The sequence below is a fragment of the Panthera tigris genome, chromosome A2, assembly GCF_018350195.1.
Source record: "Panthera tigris isolate Pti1 chromosome A2, P.tigris_Pti1_mat1.1, whole genome shotgun sequence".
Taxonomy (NCBI): domain Eukaryota; kingdom Metazoa; phylum Chordata; class Mammalia; order Carnivora; family Felidae; genus Panthera; species Panthera tigris.
In genome coordinates, this window is record NC_056661.1 from 165,111,175 (window position 1) to 165,130,038 (window position 18,864).

An 18,864-nucleotide genomic window follows, 5' to 3' on the forward strand; every position below is an offset into this window, starting at 1 on the left:
TAAATAGTATGAAATTTCGTACTTTGTTAAAGACATCCCGTACCATCCATCCTGTTTCAGTTGGTGCATTGTCTGTTCAAATGTGTGCATAAACATTTGGAGTGATGTCCACTTGATGTTGTGATTGTTACTTCTGATCAGAGAAATTTGGGGTGATTTTACACCATCTGTGTACTTTTAGGTATTGGAAGAAGTTTTATAACCAGTGGGTTATCACTTTAGTAAGGACAAGTTGTTATTCTAAGAAAGAAACCAGGTTTCGTAAAAATGTAAGGAAGGATACAGAAGACAGTCTGTGATTCCATGCAGAAAGATGACTCTTACTCGCGCTTTTGCTCACATCCTTGCAGACACAGCTGCACACGCCTTTTCACGTATAAAATGGTGCCTTACGCTACCTGATGTTGTGGGGCTTTTTCTGTCACACTGTGTTGCTGTGGATATTTTTCCATGTCAGGAAATAGAACGGTACTAGTTACAGTTCTTATTGCTGCCCAGTGTGCAGTTTCAAGGCTGTCATTGTACTTTTACCTGTCGGCTCTGTCTTCTTTTGGTGACTTCCACTTTTCCCCTGTGGATAAAACATTCCTCGGTGAGCGTCCTTCTCCATACGGTCTATGTTCACTGATTGGATGGGAACGGCTTTCAAAGCCATGAGGGTCCCCAAGATGAATTGAGAGTGTCGGTGAGCGCTGTGTTCATGATAGCACGGAGACCCGATGTGCCCTCTTCACAGTGCTATACATTTGTACCAGTGTTGCAGAAGGAATGGCGAGTCCGTCGCCTCAGCCACAAACTGTTGGAAGTCAGGCCACGCAGAAAAAAAAAATTACAGTTTTGTTTAGTTAGACCCTTGATGAAGTAGTAGACGTTACGTTATTAAATCTCGACCCTGAGCCCATAATTAATTAATTAATTAATTAATTAATTTATTTTTTGGTTTAAGACAAAATGGGAAGTACGCATAAGGCACTTCTGTTACTACCGTCTGTGGCTCCCAGGGAACAGTACTTGTCTGGTTGTGTTGAGAACTGAATTAGCCGTTTGATTACGGTTTTGTTTTTTTCACGGAACACCAGTTTTACTTGCAAAGACAGTTGGCCAACGATAATCATTCAGCCTTTAGTATGTGCCAGATGTGTGCTTGCAAATGAAGTGAGCCTGCCTCTTCAAGGAAAGAAGCACCTGACAGTATTGATTGCCAATGAGAAAATCCAAGCTTTCAGGCAAAAATTAGAATTTTGGAAAAGTTGTGTTTGCTCTGGTGAACTTGAAAACATGCCAATATTTGAAGACTTTTCTGATGACATTGGTGCTGCTGTTAATAACAGATCTAATTTTTGATATTGAATGATGAAAGGTGTCCAGATTTGGAAGCACTGGATAACTCAGTGAACCGGTATTTTCTTTTTTTTTTTTTTTTTTTTTTAATTTTTTTTTTTTTAACGTTTATTATTTTTGAGACAGAGAGAGAGACAGAGCATGAACGGGGGAGGGAGGGGCAGAGAGAGAGGGAAACACAGAATCTGAAACAGGCTCCAGGCTCTGAGCCGTCAGCCCAGAGCCCGACGCGGGGCTCGAACTCACAGACCTCGAGATCATGACCTGAGCCGAGGTCAGCCGCTTCACCGACGGAGCCACCCAGGCGCCCCAGTGAACCGGTATTTTCAAAATGATGTTACACAATCACTCGTGATAAAAGATGTATTAACAATGCAAGACACAGCGGTGCATTTTAATAGAGGAGAGTACGAAATGTTCATTGATAACGCTTCAGATTCTGCACTGCAAACAGGCTTTAAGAAACTGCCACTTGTTGAATATTGGTATAGTATCAAGACTATCTGAAGTTCTCTGAAAACGCGATTAACACTCTCTTTTGCAACTTCACATGTACTTGGTGTTGGATTTTTTTCACGCACTTCAATTAGAACAAATATTGCAGGAGATCGAAAGCAGAATCAGATGTAAAAATCCAGCTGTTTGGAGATCGAAAGCAGAATCAGATGTAAAAATCCAGCTGTTTTCTCCAAAGACAGATATTAAGGAGTTTTGCAAGACTGTTACATTGGGGGCATTTGCAAGACATTTGCAAGACATTACATTGGATGGCTCAGTCGGTTAAGCGTCTGACTCTTGATTTTGGCTCAGGTCATGATCTCACGAACCCTGAGATTGAGCTCCGGGTCAGGCTCTGTGCTGACAGCACAGTGCCTGCCTGGGATTCTCTCTCCCACTCTCTCTGCCCCTCCCCCACTCGTTCTCTCTCTCTCTCTCTCTCTCTCTCTCTCTCTCCCCCCCCCCTCTCCCCCCATCTCTCTCTCTCTTTCTCTTTCAAAATAATCTTAAAAAAAATATGTTCTGTTAACATGTAATGGGTTTATTGTTTCTCTTAAGTGAACTTACAAATGATATTGTTAAAATGCGTTGGTTTAATTTCTAAAATTGATTATATTACCTATGCGCCCCATGTACATTTAATTTTTTTAAATCTTGAAAAGATTTTTAGAATTTATTTTGATGAAAAGCGCACCTGCATGTGCTTGGGTGGGGGAGGGGCAGAGGGAGACAGAACCCCAAGCAGTCTCCATGCTTTGGTGCAGAGCCAGATGTGGGGCTTGATCCCACAGACCGTGAACTTATGAGCTGAGCTGACATCAAGAGTTGGAGGCTTAACCTACTCGGCCACTCGGGCTTTAAAATTGTAATCAGTCAGCTCTGTCTGCCCATGGGTCCTGTCCTCGTGCTTTAATAAAACCATCTTTTTTGCACTTGGAAAAAAAAAATTGTAATCAGCCTGGTTAACACCTTCCACTCCCCTCCTCCTCGTTTTCCATATATATTTGTTCCTGGGGTTTTTATTTGTCTCTACCTGTTAGACAGTAACCTACGTGGGGTGGAGTTTTTTTTTTTTTTTTAATTTTTATTTTTGAGAGAGAGTGCGTGCTCATGCGAGTGGTGGGGGGTCAGAGAGAAGGGGGACAGAGGAATGAAACAGGCTCTGCACTGACAGCAGAGGGCCTGATGTGGGGCTCAAACTCACCAACTGTGAGATCATGACCTGAGCCACCCAGGTGCCACAACAGGGTGGAGATTTTAATTTTGTACACCTCATATGCCAGGTGTTTAGAACAATGCCAGACACACATTAGGTGCTCAAGAAATAATTGTTGATGAAGGATATGGGTTGAACTAATCCTTCTTTTGGAATAATTTCATAGCCAGTTTTCTCGGACATTTTATGGGGGTCTTTTCTTTGGAGTAGTATTTATTTTAATTACTTTTGCATAAGCCAGGCTTCTAATTTTGATTTTCGTGGATTTAACTTCAGGAAGTACTTACATAGCAAGACGGCAGTTAAATTTTCTTCTGGAGTGTCTTCTCTGCTGGATAGAGGTTGACTGGGGCAGGGGGTTCCCGACTCTAGCTGTCATCACAATTCCTAGAGCCCACTGGATCAGATTCAGGGAGGGGCCAAGGATTGTATGATTTTTAACAAGATTTCTAAGGGATTGTTGTTAGCGTGGCATAAGGGTTTTCTGGCCTCAGCAGAACTGGGTGCTGTAATTAGCAATATCTGCCAAGGGTGATTGTAACTATTAATTCCTTTCCTGTGTACTGATGGCAAAAAAAGCCATGAACAAAACTTTTTACTTACAAAAAATGTTGGGACTTTGTTCATGTTGTCGTAGCTAGGGAATGCTCTCTGTTTTCGTGAAGTATGTAATCTGGTGGAGTAAGGAAAATGAACACAGAAGCCGGACAGAAAACTGACCACAGTTTGAATTAGTTGCTTGTGTTTAACGATTAGGAAAAAAAATCCGTTATTTCTGTCTTCTCTTGAAAAGTTGGAATCTGCCCTCACTGGGCCTGTATTCCCTGTAATCCACGGGAATGCTCTTGTCTGTAAACAAGGTAAAGTCCTGCTAAATTCGACATAATTCCCATCCAGCTCGCTTTGCTCATTCCCTGTCTACTTCCTGTAGACATTTGAGTTTTTAATCCCTGACCAAAGGTTCTTAATTATCTTTCTTAAAAACTGAGTCTGTTGAAGTATAATTGACATTCAAGAGATTGCCTATCTTTGAAACACACAGTTTGATAAGTTTGGATGTGCATACACATCCATGAAACCGCAACTACGTTGTAATGAATGTGTCATCATCAGAAGTGTCTCTATGTCCTTTGTAATTCCTGCTTCCTGCCGCACTGTCCTTGGGCAAATGCTGATTTTTATTACTGTTGGGTGTTTATCATTTTATGAAAAGGAATCTGAGAATATGTGTGTTTTTTTTCTTTTCTTTGGCTTCTCTCAGGATAGTTACTTTGAAGGTCATCCGTGTCGTTGAGGGTATCAGTGTCTCTTTCTCCTTTAGTGCTGAGGGGAATGGGGTTTATGGATATCCCACCATTTTATGTTTGCCTTTGATGGACCTTTGGGATGTTTCCACTTTTTGGCTTTTACCCATAACGTGGCTGTGAACGGTTGTGTACAAGCCTTTGCGTGCAATTTATATTTCTTTTTCTCTTGGGTCGTCACATAGGAGAGGGATGGCTGGGTCATATGGTAGGGGTGTATTTAAGTACTTAACTTTTTTAAGAAACTGCCAGACTATTTCGTTAAGTGGTTGTGTCCCTTCCCGCTCCTGTCAGCAGAATAGAAGCGCTCGCTTGCTCCACACCCTTGACAGCACTTAGTGGGGCGGGTCTTTTGCATTTTAGCCCATTCTCTTAGCTGTGTCCTGGGGTTTGGTGTGGTTTTAATTTCCCTAATGACAGTGTACTGTTGAGAAGCTTTACATAGGCTCTTTGTCATACATACGTGTTCATTAAAAAAAAATTTTTTTTAATGTTTGTTTATTTTTGAGAGAGAACGAGCGAGTGGTGAGTGAGCATGAGCTGGGGAAAGGGCAGAGAGAGAGGGAGACACAGAATCCGAAGCAGGCTCCAGGCTCTGAGCTGTCAGCACAGAGCCCGACGTGGGGCTCGAACTCATAGACTGCAAGGTCATGACCGGAGCTGAAGTTGGATGCTTAACTGACTGAGCCACCCAGGTGCCCCTGTCATACAAATTATTTAGTCTCTATTTAAATAATTTTTTCCCCTCAAAGTTGGGTTTTTATTGTGAGTTTGAGAGTTTTTAATATTTTCTGTGTGCAAGTTCTTTATTAGATACATACTTTGCAAAGACTTACTACTAGTTTGGTTTGTCTTTTTCTTTCTTTTTTAAAATTATTTGCATTTTAAAAAACTTTTATTTACTTATTTCGAGAGAGAGAAAGAGAAAATCTGTGCTGTCAGCTCAGACAGAGTCTGACGTGGGGCTCTATTCCACCAACTATGAGATCATGGTCTGAGCCGAAATCAAGATTCGAACACTCAACTGACTGAACCACCCAGGCGCCCCTTTCTTATTTCCTTAGTTATTTCTTTGACCTTTTGGTTGATGAAGTGCTGTTTAATTTCCACATTATTTGTGAATTTTCCAGTTTTCCTTCTATTGTTGATTTCTAGCTTTATTATATTTTAGTCAGAGACTATGCTTTGTGTGATTTTGACCTATTTAAGTTTATTAAGAATTGTTTTATGGCCTATCAATGGAATGGGAAAAGATATTTGCAAATGACACATTGGACAAAGGATAGTATCCAAAATCTATAAAGAACTCACCAAACTCCACACCTGAGAAACAAATAATCCAGTGAAGAAATGGGCAGAAAACATGAATAGACACTTCTCTAAAGAAGACACCCAGATGGCCAACAGGCACATGAAAAGATGCTCAACATCATTCCTCATCAGGGAAATCCAAATCAAAACCTCACTGAGGTATCACCTCATACCGGTCAGAGTGGCTAAAATGAACAAATCAAGAGAATATAGATGCTGGAGAAGATGTGGAGAAACGGGAACCCTCTTGCACTGTTGGTGGGAATGCAAACTGGTGCAGATGCTCTGGAAAACAGCGTGGAGGTTCCTCAAAAAATTAAAAATAGATCTACCCTATGACCCAGCAATAGCACTGCTAGGAATTTACCCAGGGGATACAGGAGTGCTGATGCATAGAGGTACTTGTACCCCAGTGTTTATGGCAGCACTTTCAACAATAGCCAAATAATGGAAAGAGCCTAAATGTCCATCCACTGACACATGGATAAAGAAGATGTGGTTTATATATATAATGGAATACTACTTGGCAATGAGAAAGAATGAAATATGGCCTTTTGTAGCAACGTGGATAGAACTGGAGAGTGTGATGCTAAGTGAAATAAGTTATACAGAGAAAGACAGATACCATATGGTTTCACTCTTATGTGGATCTTGAGAAACTTAACAGAAGACCATGGGGGAGGGGAAGGGGAAAAAAAAATTAGAGAGGGAGGGAGACAAACCATAAGAGACTCTTAAAAATTGAGGACGAAGAGTGCAGAGGTCTGAGTTCCCCCCTGCACCTGTCTGGAGGGGAGTCGAAGCCACACTGAACTGGGAGGGAGAGGAGGGATCAGTCCTGGTTCAGCAGCCCCAGATTCTTGCAGCTGTTCTTTGGGTAGATTTCTTGAAAAAGGTGTTTCTCGTTTGATGTATGCCTTTAGAATCAATTCCATAGACTTTAAATGGTTATTTTATTAAAAATAATTTTCATCAGTTTCACAGGGAGTGCGGTGGGCAGGACTCCTCATGCCGCCGTCCTGGACGTGGAACTCTCAAGGGTACCGAGTTTCTGATAGCTTTCGTTGTTGTTGTTGTTGTTGTTGTTTTTTAAATCACTTCTGTTGGGGAGCGAGCGTGTGGTTGGAATCGATGTATTATTACCTTGTTAGAACTTGATTGGCTAATTTCTAGCCTTAGTCTGGATGAATTCCTGGGGCTTTATTGGTGTTTTTATCATCTGACTCCCCTAGGTAGATTCTCTCTGGGGAGGTATCTGTCTGCTGCTACTTCTCAAGCCTCTTTGCTTGCATGTGTATCTAAGACGAAGAAATTTCATTCCAAATCTTTGATTTTCCTAATAAAAAAAGTTTTAAATGAGATAGGAGATATACTATGAGATATACACTTGGTATGGGAAAAATGTACAATATCTTATTGATATTTTCCATAATGATTACATGATATACTAGGTTAAATAAAATATGTTGTTAAAGTTTCACCTGTTAAACTTTTATTCTTTTTGCTTTTTATTTTTTTTTAAGTGTGTGTTTATTCACTTATAGAGAGAGAATATGTGCTTGTGCAAGTGTAGGAGGGGCGGGGTGGGGGACAGGGAATCCCAAGCGGGTTCCATCCACACTGTCAGCACAGAGCCCCTCGTGGGGCTCCATCTCATAAACTGTGAGATCATGACTTGAGCTGAACTCAGGAATCAGATGCTCAGCGGACTGGGCCACCCTGGCACCCCTCTTTTTTAAAATGAGTCTACTAGAGGGGCGATTAGGGTGGCTCAGTTGGTTAAGTGTCCACCTTCAGCTCAGGTCACGATGTCACGGTTCGTGGGTTTGAGCCCCGTATCGGACTCTGTGCTGACAGCTTGGAGCCTGGAACCTGCTTCCGATTCTGTGTCTCCCTCTCTCTTTCTGCCCCTCCCCCCAGTTGTGCACATCGTGTATGCACACACGCTCTCTCTCTGTTTCTCTCTCAAAAATCACATTAAAATGTGGCTACTAGAAAATTTAAAATTATGTATGTGACTTGCATTTTATTCCTGTTGTTCAATTCTGTGTTATCCCTACTTTCCTTAAATAGGGTCTTTGAAAACAAAGAAACTTAGAAAACTTAGAAAACTGTGGTTAATTTGGAAAAATGTAAAGATTACACGAAGTATTATAAAAGTGTCTTTGGGGCTCCTGTGTGGCTTACGTGTCTGACTCTTGATTTTGGCTCAGGTCGTGATCTCATGATTCTAGGAGATTGAGCCCTGTGTCAGGCTCTGCAGTGACAGTGTGGACCGTTCTTGGGATTCTCTCCCCCTCCCCCTCCCCCCCTCCCCCCCCCTCCCCCTCCCCCCCCTCCCCCTCCCCCTCCCCCTCCCCCTCCCCCCCTCTCCGCCCCCCCCCCGCCATCTTGAAATAAAAAAACTTAAAAAAAAACCTTTAACTTTTAGCAAAGCAGAACTTTTTCCTTTTCATGTAGTTGTAGTAAAAATATATACCGAAAAGTAATTTTGTAAAGAAAATACTTACTAAAGTTTATGATTTTTAAAAAATTCTAGTCTGTCAGTGATTTTTCATGCTTAATAGTGTTCGGTAACTTTGTACCTAATTTTTTTAATTATTAAAAATGGCTAAAGCATTTCTAACAGTTGTATGTGGAACTTCTGTATTTTATTCGTGCATTCGTTCATGTGGGTGCTGTGTACTTGACAGTGGTACATGACAAGGTAGGGTTCCGTAAGCCCCTCCCCCTTCTTTAAGGGGTCTGGGATGGAAACCGTGCGGAGGTCAGGAAAGTCTCAGTGTGTTGGGGAATGAGTTGGGGGCAGGACTCCCTAGCAGCAGAGGGCCTCTCTCTTCGTCTTGTGCCCTTGCTGGGGCTCGTGGTCCAGGGGGCTCTTACTCTTTGGAGGCCATGTGGACCATAAGATCTACCACTCAGTTGCTGTGGTCAAATTCATTGTCATACCAGGAAAGGAGCTTGACACAGTGGTCCTTGAGAGCAATGCCAGCCCCAGCATCAAAGGTGGAAGAGTGGGTGTTACTGTTAAAGTCACAGGAGACAACCTGGTCCTCACTGGGGCCCTGGATGCCCTTGAGGGGGCCCCCCAATGGCCTGCTTCACCACCTTCTTGATGTCATTGTATTTGGCAGCTTTCTCCAGGTGGCATTAGATCCATGACTGACGTGTCGGCAGCGGGCACATGGAAGGCCGTGCCAAATGAGTTTCCCATTCAGCTCAGGGTTGACCTTGCCTATAGCCTTGGTGGCACCAGAAGATGCAGGGATGATGTTCTGAGCAGCCCCTCAGCCGTCACACCACAGCTTCCCAGAGGGGCCGTCAGTGGTCTTCTGGTTGGCAGTGATGTCATGGACTGTGGTCATAAGTCCTTCCACAGTGCCAGAGTTGTCATGGATGGCCTTGGCCAGAGGGACTAAGCAGTTGGTGGTGCAGGACGCGTTGCTGACAAGCTTGAGGGAGTTGCGGTACTTCTCGTGGTTCACGCCCATCACAAACATGAGGACATCAGTAAAAGGGGCAGAGATGATGACCCTCTCAGTTCCACCCTTCACGTTAGCCCCCGTCTTCTCCGTGGTGGTGGACATACCACTGGAGTCCACAGGGGAGTCGGCACCGGCGTCTCCCCAGTTGGTGTTGGCAGGATCTCGCTCCTGGAAGATGGAGATGGGCTTTCCCTTGACGACAGGTTTCCCGTTCTTAGCGCTGACCGTGCATCGAATTTGCTACGGGTGGAATCATAGTGGAACATGTAGACCTTCTCCGTTGTGTCTCGGGGGTGCAGCGCTCACGGCGCAAGAAGTGGCCATGTGTCAAACAGGAGGGAGCAGAGAGCCAGAACTTTGACATCTTAAAACGTCATTTCAGGCATCCTTGAAAGAAACAAGTCGGTTCAGTACAGATCTTCCTCAGCTTACCGTGGGCTTATGTCCTGATAAGCCTGTCACAAGGTGAAAATACTGTAATTCGAAAAGGCATTTGATACCCCTAACTTCCTGAACACTGTGGCTTAGCCTGGCCTACCTTAAATGTGCTCGCAACGTTCATCATATTAGCCTCCGGTTGGTCAGAGTCACGTAACACAAAACCTGTTTTATAATGAAGCGTTGGCCGGTCTGTGTGGTGCATTGGAGACTATGGCAAGTGACACGTGGAGCAGCCGTCTGGGTGCAGGTGGCAGTTGCCTTACTGGCGATTTACCCTCATCCTGTGGCTCCTGGGCGCTGCCGTTCACCGCCGTTCACCACGAGAAAGCATAGGACTGCATGCTGCTTGCTAGCTTGGGAAAAGACGCGAATTCAAAACTTGACGTACAGTTTTTACGGACCGCGTGTTGCTTTTGCACCGTTGTAAAGTTGAAAATCGTAAGTTGAGGCCGTGTAAGTCAGGGACCGCCTGTATTTGAATATCTGTGTCCGTTTTACTTTAGTAAGACTGACTTTCGTGGCTTCTCTTTCACAGATGATGACTTTGACCAGTTTGATAAGCCTGGTGCAGAGCGGTCGTGGAGAAGAAGAGCCGCGGACGAGGACTGGGACAGGTGCGGGACGGCGAGAACTTCCCTGCTCTGCCGCCGGGCCGTGCACAGAGCCGTACTGACAGCGCTGTGCTGGCTGCCCGGTGCTCTTCTCCGAGTGGGCCTGTCCCTGCCGGGCCCAAGTGAGGGCGCCAGGGCCTTCTGGGGGTGGCAGGCTTTCTTCCGGGCTCCTGTTCCCGGCCTGTTGTCTTTACCTCTTTCTGTGTTTTTACACAGTGATGGTGGTATTGACTTGATGGGCGCCCAGAGCTGTTATTGGAGAGATCGTATGCCAGAGTTCTTTCGTTCTATAGAGCTTTCCCAGTATTTGGCCAGACTTTAAAAGTTTTGCCAATATGTGTAAAATAGTATCTAGCTATAATTTGTATCTTTATTTCTTTGATTAGTAGCGAAGATGGAACTATCTTTACGAATACGCATACACCTGCACTAAAAGTATTTAAGATGCACATAGTAGTGATCAGTGTCAGGTCTCTCTAGTGATTACTTCTGATGAGCAGCTCTGCTGGGAGAGGGGCGTGTACCGGGGGAAGTACGTGGTGGGGCTTAGTCTGGGTGGCGGGGTTCTCGAATGAGGATTCGTCTTTACACGTTTCTTAACGACTTAAAAACTGTGTCGGCGGTGTAAAAAATTACCTCATCGTTGGAGTCAGGAAGTTTAGTAATAAAGGTAAATAGGTCTGAGTAAAGAACAGCAGTGATGTTCTGTAGTAAAAATCCTGATTGCCATCTGAAGACTGTGAGGCCCCAGAACTTTGGCAGAATAACCTGCGTTGAGAAGCGTATGCTTCACGGACTTACGGCTTGCATTAAGGTGAGTATTCAGTGGCTCCCAGTCTGTAACGGATCACTTCGAGCCCACGGCAGAACCTCCTGGGAGAGAACCGCCCTACGGAAGCACTGATAAGCTAGCTTTGTTCACAAGATGGTGGGGAGCTGAGGAAAATATAAAGGAGATTTTAATAGCTTACTTGCCATTTGGATGTTTTCTTCTGTCGGTTGTCTAGTCCTGTCTATATGTAGTTTTCTTGTGGGTTGTTTGTCTTTCCCTTACCGATTTAGGGATTGTTATACTTCCTGAAATTTATTTTTTGTACTTGGAGGTCCCTCTTCCCAGTCTGTGACACATGTTCCCTTAAACAGTAGCCTTCAAGTAGATTTTTATAAATAATATAATCAGCTGTATAATCTGTGTGTAAGCCTGTATGGCTTTTGTTTATTTATTAAAAACAATTTTTTTTAATGTTATTGTTTATTTTTCAGAGAGAGACCGAGCATGAGTGGGGGAGGGGCAGAGAGAGAGAGAGAGAGAGAGAGAATGAATGAATGAATGAATGAATCTGAAGCAGGCTCCAGGCTCCGAGCTGTCGGCGTAGAGCCCGACGTGGGGCTTGAACCCACAAATCGTGAGATCATGACCTGAGCCGGAGTTGGACGCTTAACCTACTGAGCCACCCAGGCGCCCGTATTTTTTAAATTAAAATATGAATACAGTATGCTTTGAAATCATTTTCAGACTTAGTTGCAAAAGTGACACAGACACTCTCACGAGCCCCCAGGCTCACAGTTGCTTTCTGCCACGCCTGCTGCCGTGTGCGTCCTCTGCGCGCCCTCTGCGCGCCCTCTCTCGGAGCTCTCCTTCCTGCCGCGCTTCCAGCGGGCCGCTCGCCTCACCCGTGTGCTGCTGATGTACCGCAGCACGTAGATTTCCTTGTGTATTTCCTGAGAACAGGGACATTCACTTTCTCATTTCCAAATCATGAAGTTAACAAATACGGAATTCTAATTCTTAATCTGTGGTGGTTATTCAGGTTTTGTTAGTTCTCCCCAAAATGGACTTTCATAGCCAAAAAGGAGTTTTCTTTTTTACTGGTTCAAGTTTCAGTTCAGGATCGGACAGTGCATTTTGTCCCGTCTTTCATCTGGAGAATTATTTATCCTTGTCTCTTATGACTTTGACACTTTTGAAGAGGACGGGCTGTTTGTTTTGTAGACTCACCCTCAATATGGATTTGCAGGCATCTCCTCAGAACTAGATTTAGGTTGTGTATTTGTCAGGAACGCTCTTCGGCAGTGCCGTGGCCTTGCTGACGTCAGCACTTTGAGGAGGCGTGTGATGCTGGTCAAGGTGCTTTCCACTCTTTGTCACCTACCCTGTATTCTGGTACATACCAGAAATTTTCCTATGAAAATTGTAAAGTGTTTTGTTTTGTTTTGTTTTGTTTTGTTTTGTTTTTATATTCACATTAGTGAACATACAGTGTGTTCTTCAATTTGGTAAAATTTTCATTTTTTTTATAGTTAAGATCTATAATATGCCTGAAATTGATTAAATTGATTGATTTTTTTTTAACTTACTGAGAATTCCAAAAATATGTGAAAATAGAATAGTGTAGTCACCTAAGGTACCATCAGCCAGCTTCAACATTTATTGGTATAAAGCCAATCTTGTTTTGTCTGTAAGCTGCAGTCCGCCTCAAATCACAGACATGAGTTCATTTGGAAATATTTCAGATTGTTATCTAAAAAATAAAGGATTTATAAATACAATAGTATTTATAAACAACCACAAGAAAGTGATTTAAAAATTTTTTTTCTAATGTTTTATTTATTTTTGAGAGAGCGAGAACACGAGCAGGGAAGGGGCAGAGGGAGGGGAGGGAGGACACAGAATCCAAAGCAGGCTCCAGGCTCTGAACTGTCAGCACAGAGCCCGACGTGGGGCTCCAACTCGTGAACCGAGAGATCGTGACCTCAGCCAAAGTTGGACGCTTAACCGACTGAGCCACCCAGGTGTCCCGGAAGTGCTGTTTTTAAAAATTCCCTTAATGTTATGTTCTGTTACTGATTGTCTCCTATAAATATCAATGTATCACATACACACACACACACGCACGCACGCAGAGTGTGGACATGTGTCTGTATGCTCTTTTATAGTTTGAATTGAGTCCAGGTTAGATCCCTGTATTATAATTGACTGGTAGATCTTTTAAGTGTTGCTTCATCTGTGGGTTCTCACACATCTTGTTTTAGTCTCTACACCTTCGTGAAGAAACAAGGTGGTTTGTCTTGCAGAAGTTACGCTCTTGTTGATTGCATCCCCTGGAGTGTTTTTAGTGTGTCCTTCTTCTCGTGCATTTTCTGTAGATTAATAGATCCAGACGCCGATCAGATGATTCAGGTGAGAAAATGGGCAGAGCAGGATGGATAATCCAAGTGACTTACGTGAACTGCCTGCCCCTGAGCTGCTCAATAAGCCCTTGATTCTTAACTTTTATTCGCCAGCTTTCAAAATAACGGGCCAGGCCCTTAGCACCCCCCAAAGGGGAGTTTTGTTGTGGAATCGTTTCCAGCTCATAGATTGAAGTGCTGCGTGTGTATGTTGATCCATTGCAGTGACTATTTTTATTAATATCTGAGTTGCTCCAGCGTCTGTCCAGTGGGAGTTTCCGTTGTCAAGATGTTAGCTGGCTTTCTGCTGTGAAGGGATTGGGTTGTGGCTCTGCCATGAGACAGGGCTCGAGTTTTCCTTGTTCTCCCTGGTGTGACTGGCGGCTGTCCCAGCGCTGTTTGTGAACAGGCTCCTCTCCTCACTCGTTTTCAGTGCGTGTTTGCATACGGGGATTCTGCATCATGTGCGTTTCTTTGATGCTTTAAAAGCATAAAACAGCCTCTTCCATGTACTATGGATGATAGAAGGAGAAATTTGAAAGTTAAGGGGAAGAGTGAGTCAGAAATGGTCATGATCAGCTCTTGCTGCCGTGTTGCATTAGTGTTTAATATTTGGAAGGACGTGATGTCGTTGTTAAACCAACACCTGAAGCGTTTAAGTCTTTTTCAAGGATGTGCTTGTTATCAGTCTGTATCCATGCAGGAGAAAGACCGCATTCTTGAGGCTTCAACCGGAGGTCATTTGATTGAAGGGGCTACTTACGGGAGAGGGTTAAAGAAGCAGTCAGAGTCGGCGAGGTGTGCAGGGAGTAGCAGCGGGCCTGAAGGGGAAGAGGGGGCACCCTAGAGCCCCGTGGGGGTTGCGGTGCTGGCAGCAGGCTGGACGGACTGTGCAGGTATAGGGGAGGGGCAGTCCCTCTCCTCCCGCTTTGTAATACTCCCTTGGGTCATCCCATGGCCCGAGGCCGGCCAGGAGCAAGGCCAGGAGAGCCTGCACGAGTCCTCCCGGAGAAACCTTCCAGTAAACGGAGGCGGCAGAGACCGGAGGAGGGTGGCCTGGAGAGAGGAGGCACGCAGAGACGAGGGGACTCAGTGCGCTGTTTGTCATCGCTCACTTCTCAGTTTGAAAGGCTGCAGCCACGTGGCTGACCACAAAATACTCATTTCTTGAAAATGTCTTTCAGCGTACACATATTGCTTAGTTTTTGGGTTTTTTTTTTTAGTGTTTATTTAGTTTTGCGAGAGAGAGCGAGCGAGCGAGCCTGGGTGGGGGTGAGGCAGAGAGAGATGAGGACAGAGGATCCTGAAGCAGGCTCTGTGCGGGCAGTCCGACGCGGGGCTCGAACTCCCGAGCCGTGAGATTGTGACCTGAGCCGAAGTCGGACGCTTAACTGACTGAGCCACCCACGTGCCCCACTCCTGTTTATTAGTTAAAAGTGTACTTGCCCTTAGAGAGGTGATTGTCTCTAATCTTGGATAAGAAACATAAGAGTCTTGGGCGATGCTTGCTGAAAGCCCGAGGGAGTCTGGCAGTTGGAGGAAGGACCCTCCTCACCCAGCCCCGGCTCCTTTCCTTGGCCCACATGGCTGCGGTTGTTGGCAGGGGCCCAACTGTTCATCTCTTTGGTTTTTTTCTTTTTGTTATTATTGTTACCTTCTTGTCATCAAAGCTTAGGGTCTTGGTCTTTCCTTCTTGCCTTTGCATGAGGCCAAAAGAGAGACATTGGCTCCTTTGATGACCTTGAAGCGAACTCCAGGAATGTCACCGATAGCCGGATCTTTGCGACCAAATCCAGCAACTGGAACCATGTTATCTTCCTTGATAAAATTCATCCAACTGACTTTGGGTACAAAGGCTGTGATTTTTTGGCCATTCGTGATCAGCTGGACGCTGACACAGTTCCCGATGGCAGAATTTGCCTGTTCGCCTTCCGCCTTTACTTTCCCAGCATATTTCTTTTGCACGGGAGGCATTTCCACAGGGTTGGCCTTCAGGCCACTGTGCCCAAGTGGACCTCCTTGTTCTGTTGACCTTGCCACTCCCGATCTCATCCTGGCAGTGGGAAGACTGACCCTTGTCCATCCTGCCGGGTCCCCGGCCCCCCTGGCCCCAGCAAAAAAGTGCACTCCTCATCTCTTTGAACGGACTTGATTGGGCTAGGCACTCCCGCTAGGTCATTGTTGTTTTTGGTGATGGTGTAATTTTGGTAGTGCTTTATAGTGTATAAATTTCTTTCCTTTTGTGTACGTCTTTTGTAAGGATCCAACTTGATGCCAGTAGAGAAATACATTGGAGGTACATTTACTTTTTGTGGGGGGGTTTGTGCGTAGTGGTTAGGATTTGGACTCCAGAACCAGACCATCTCGGTTCACCTGTTGATGTCGCCACTTCCTAGCGGGGTGACCTTGAGTTGATGATTTAGCACCTCCTGGTCTTTGTTTTCACATTAAAAAAAAATGGGGGATGATATAAATATCTATATAATGGGGTGGTTAAATCAACAAGAACACTAACACGTGTGAAACACTTAAATGGCTCCTGGCACGTAATACGCTGATTTCATGATTTCTTAAGCTATAATTCATGTCTATTGTGGTTGTGTGGGCTTAATCCTTCTGTCTCCCATCCTGCTTTCTTATTTCATGGTGTTGTCTTTGTTAGTCACAGAAGCAACTATTTTCCATCCGTGTACGCTTCACTCATTTATAACTGTTAGTTTTCTTTTATCTTTTTTTAGAAAAATGCTTTTGTTTAGGAAAAATAGGTAGTCATCAAAGACTGATTTTTTCTTTCCGTATACACCTCTTGTTAGCAGAAGGTAGGGGTAGTTTCTAGATTTTTGTTTGTATAATTAATTACCAACGCCTTTTTGTATTATGGTTTTAGGCGTTCTCAGTGTCCCCTAGGCTGACAGTGTCACCTTTCATTTTTGTCAGAGTGACAGCCTGGCGGGGGGCTTGTCCTCAAAGGGGCGAGTGAATTGGTCATCTAGAATCAGTTCTCAAGTGCGGGTCTTGTTAGTATTGTGAATGGATCCCGTGTTTTCCTCTCCTGTGGAGGATGGGCCCTACTGACTATAACACGGAAGAAGCAGACGTTGTAGCTGAGAGGTGATAACGTGATTTGCGGAAGTGTTGGAAGAAGTCCTGTGTGACTGTGTCATAGCTGTCTTATCCATACAGGTTCGTACAGGTCGGTGACAGAGTTACCCCACAGGTAAGCTCTTGTCCTGGATCTCATTGCCGAATGACTTTGGGCCACTTGTTTAATCTTGTCCTTGTTTTCTTTATCTATAATATGAAGGTAAAGGGTTTATACAGGGTAACCTAAGATAACACAAAAGGTGCGTGAGTGAAAACGATTTCTCGAATTGTTTCTAGTTCTAAAAGTGTGTAGAAACACATATTTCTGCGGTAACTCCTGTAGGCATTCCTGTATAGATCCTGGTGTTCTGCAAAGCAGCACACTGCAAGTAAACACGGTTTTTGGATACAGTAATGCTCCAAACCCGCAGACCTTACCGAAATTCGTAAGCACAATGCTCGTAAAAGAGAGTAACAGCCCTGATAGCAATAGTGCTGCATTCGCACCTAAGAAACGCAGTCTGATTTTCTCCTTCCAGGTGTTGTCCTTAAGAGGCATTTGTTCTTGAGACATTGGGTTCCCCAGAACCAAGAATGAAATTTAGCGGTAGCCATCTTCATCAACCAACCAACAGACAAAATACATAGCGGGAAAGGTCTTTGGCTTTTTGATCTGGTAAAGGTTTCTGTTTTAATTGTGACATAATCTGCTTCTGATCACTTCAGAACATAAGCATGCTGACGACACAACGTCACAGTACGGGCAGGACTCCCGTGTGGTGCAATTACTGTGATTTACTCGTGTGTTCTCGTCAGCGTCGTCGTTTTCGTTTCTTCGGTTGTTGCAGTTTGATGAGCCTCCAGTGGTCTCTCGGTGGTTTGGGTTGAGTTTTCCTAGTTGATGATGTTGGGTATCTTTTCTTACTTCGTCATAGGTTTTTTTTAAGGCAGGGAAAGAAAGGCCTAGCTGTTACTATAGTTTCTTCCTTTACGGATTACTGACCAGGTCCGGAGAAGCGCAGACCTCCCACCGAACCAAACAGTGGCGGTCTTGAGCCTGTGAGAGCTGCCCCCTGTAGCGGAGCCTCCCACACGGAAAAGACCACCTGTTCCCCTGCACTGGAAAATACATTTTCGTTATTAGTGAAGGGAAAGGAAAGCATAGCAAACTGCATGGGTCGGTGCCCCAGCCCCAAAGTCCCGGCTACGACTCCCAGTGACCTGCAGACCTGTACGCTGTAGGGACAGCGCACTAACTGCCTGTTTTTTTTCTCCCCAGTGAACTTGAAGATGACTTACTTGGAGAAGATTTGCTGTCTGGCAAAAAGGTAAGAAGTTGAGGTCTTCCTGAAACCCGCCTGTAGGCGCTTCGTTGCACTCAGCATAGAGGAGTGTGTCTCCCGCGTGGGGTGCACATTCCTGTGTTGGAATTTGAATTGCCTTTTTTTTTCTTCCTTAAATATTTGTTTAATTTTGAGAGAGAGAGAGAGAGAGAGAGAGAGAGAGAGAGAGAGAGAGAGAGAGAGAGACACACAAAGCACTAGCAGGGGGACGGCCAGAGAAAGAGAGACACAGAATCGGAAGCAGGCTCTGAGCTGTCAGCACAGAGCCCGACACGGGGCTCGAACCCACAGACCGTGAGATCATGACCTGAGCGAAAGTCGGACACTCAACCGACTAAGCCACTCAGGGGCCCCTTGAATTATCTTTTAATTGCAGAGAGCTGACTGTTTAATCTGTTCGTAAGTTGTCCAGTAACTATGCGAGAGGTCAGTCCTTTGTCACAAACGTTTTAGTTCTCACTCTGCCTGGGGCATCCAGCAGCTGTTGAGTTTGGGAAAGCAGCAGCATAAAACCACCATGTGCTCGTAAGAAAACTAGTATTGGGAGGCTAATATTTTGCATTCCCCTTTGAAAAAATACCTGTTTATTTGAGAGAGAGAAAGTGTGAGTGGGGGAGGGGCAGAGAAGAGAGGGAGAGAGAGAACCCAAGCAGGCCCCACCCTGTCAACGTGGAGCCAGATGTAGGGCTTGATCCCATGAACTGTGAGCTCAGACTTGAGCTGAAATCAAGAGTCCGATGCTCAACCAGCTGAGCCACCCGGGCGCCCCAATGCACTGCATTTCCTTTTTGAGAGTCTGCAGATATGGTTAAAGAGAGTCCTATTCAAATATAACACGCATTCAGGTAAATGAGACTGGAAGTCTAAAACCTAATACAGGTTTCTGTAAACCTTCTTGATCAAGTAAAAACTTTGCTATAATTATGTTTAATGTGTGTATTTATAAGGTGTGTGTATCTGTATGTTGTGTATACGTATACACGTATGTTTATACTACTGCCAGTGTATTTTGAACATTGTAAAATGTACATTAAAAATAGAGGAGTGCCTGGGTGGCTC

General features: G+C 44.6%; 1 protein-coding gene and 1 pseudogene across 2 annotated transcripts in view; one reads left to right on the forward strand and one right to left on the reverse strand.

The window, feature by feature from the left end:
- Positions 1–18,864, forward strand: part of RBM33 (RNA binding motif protein 33) — a 134,514-nt gene that overhangs the window by 13,297 nt on the left and 102,353 nt on the right. For both annotated transcript variants that reach the window (XM_042976261.1, XM_042976270.1), the window contains exons 2-3: positions 10,132–10,210; positions 17,742–17,790. In XM_042976261.1, coding sequence (XP_042832195.1) covers positions 10,132–10,210; positions 17,742–17,790 — 128 coding nt within the window. The remainder of the gene's footprint in view (positions 1–10,131; positions 10,211–17,741; positions 17,791–18,864) is intronic.
- On the reverse strand, positions 8,368–9,614 carry LOC102964361 (annotated as a pseudogene).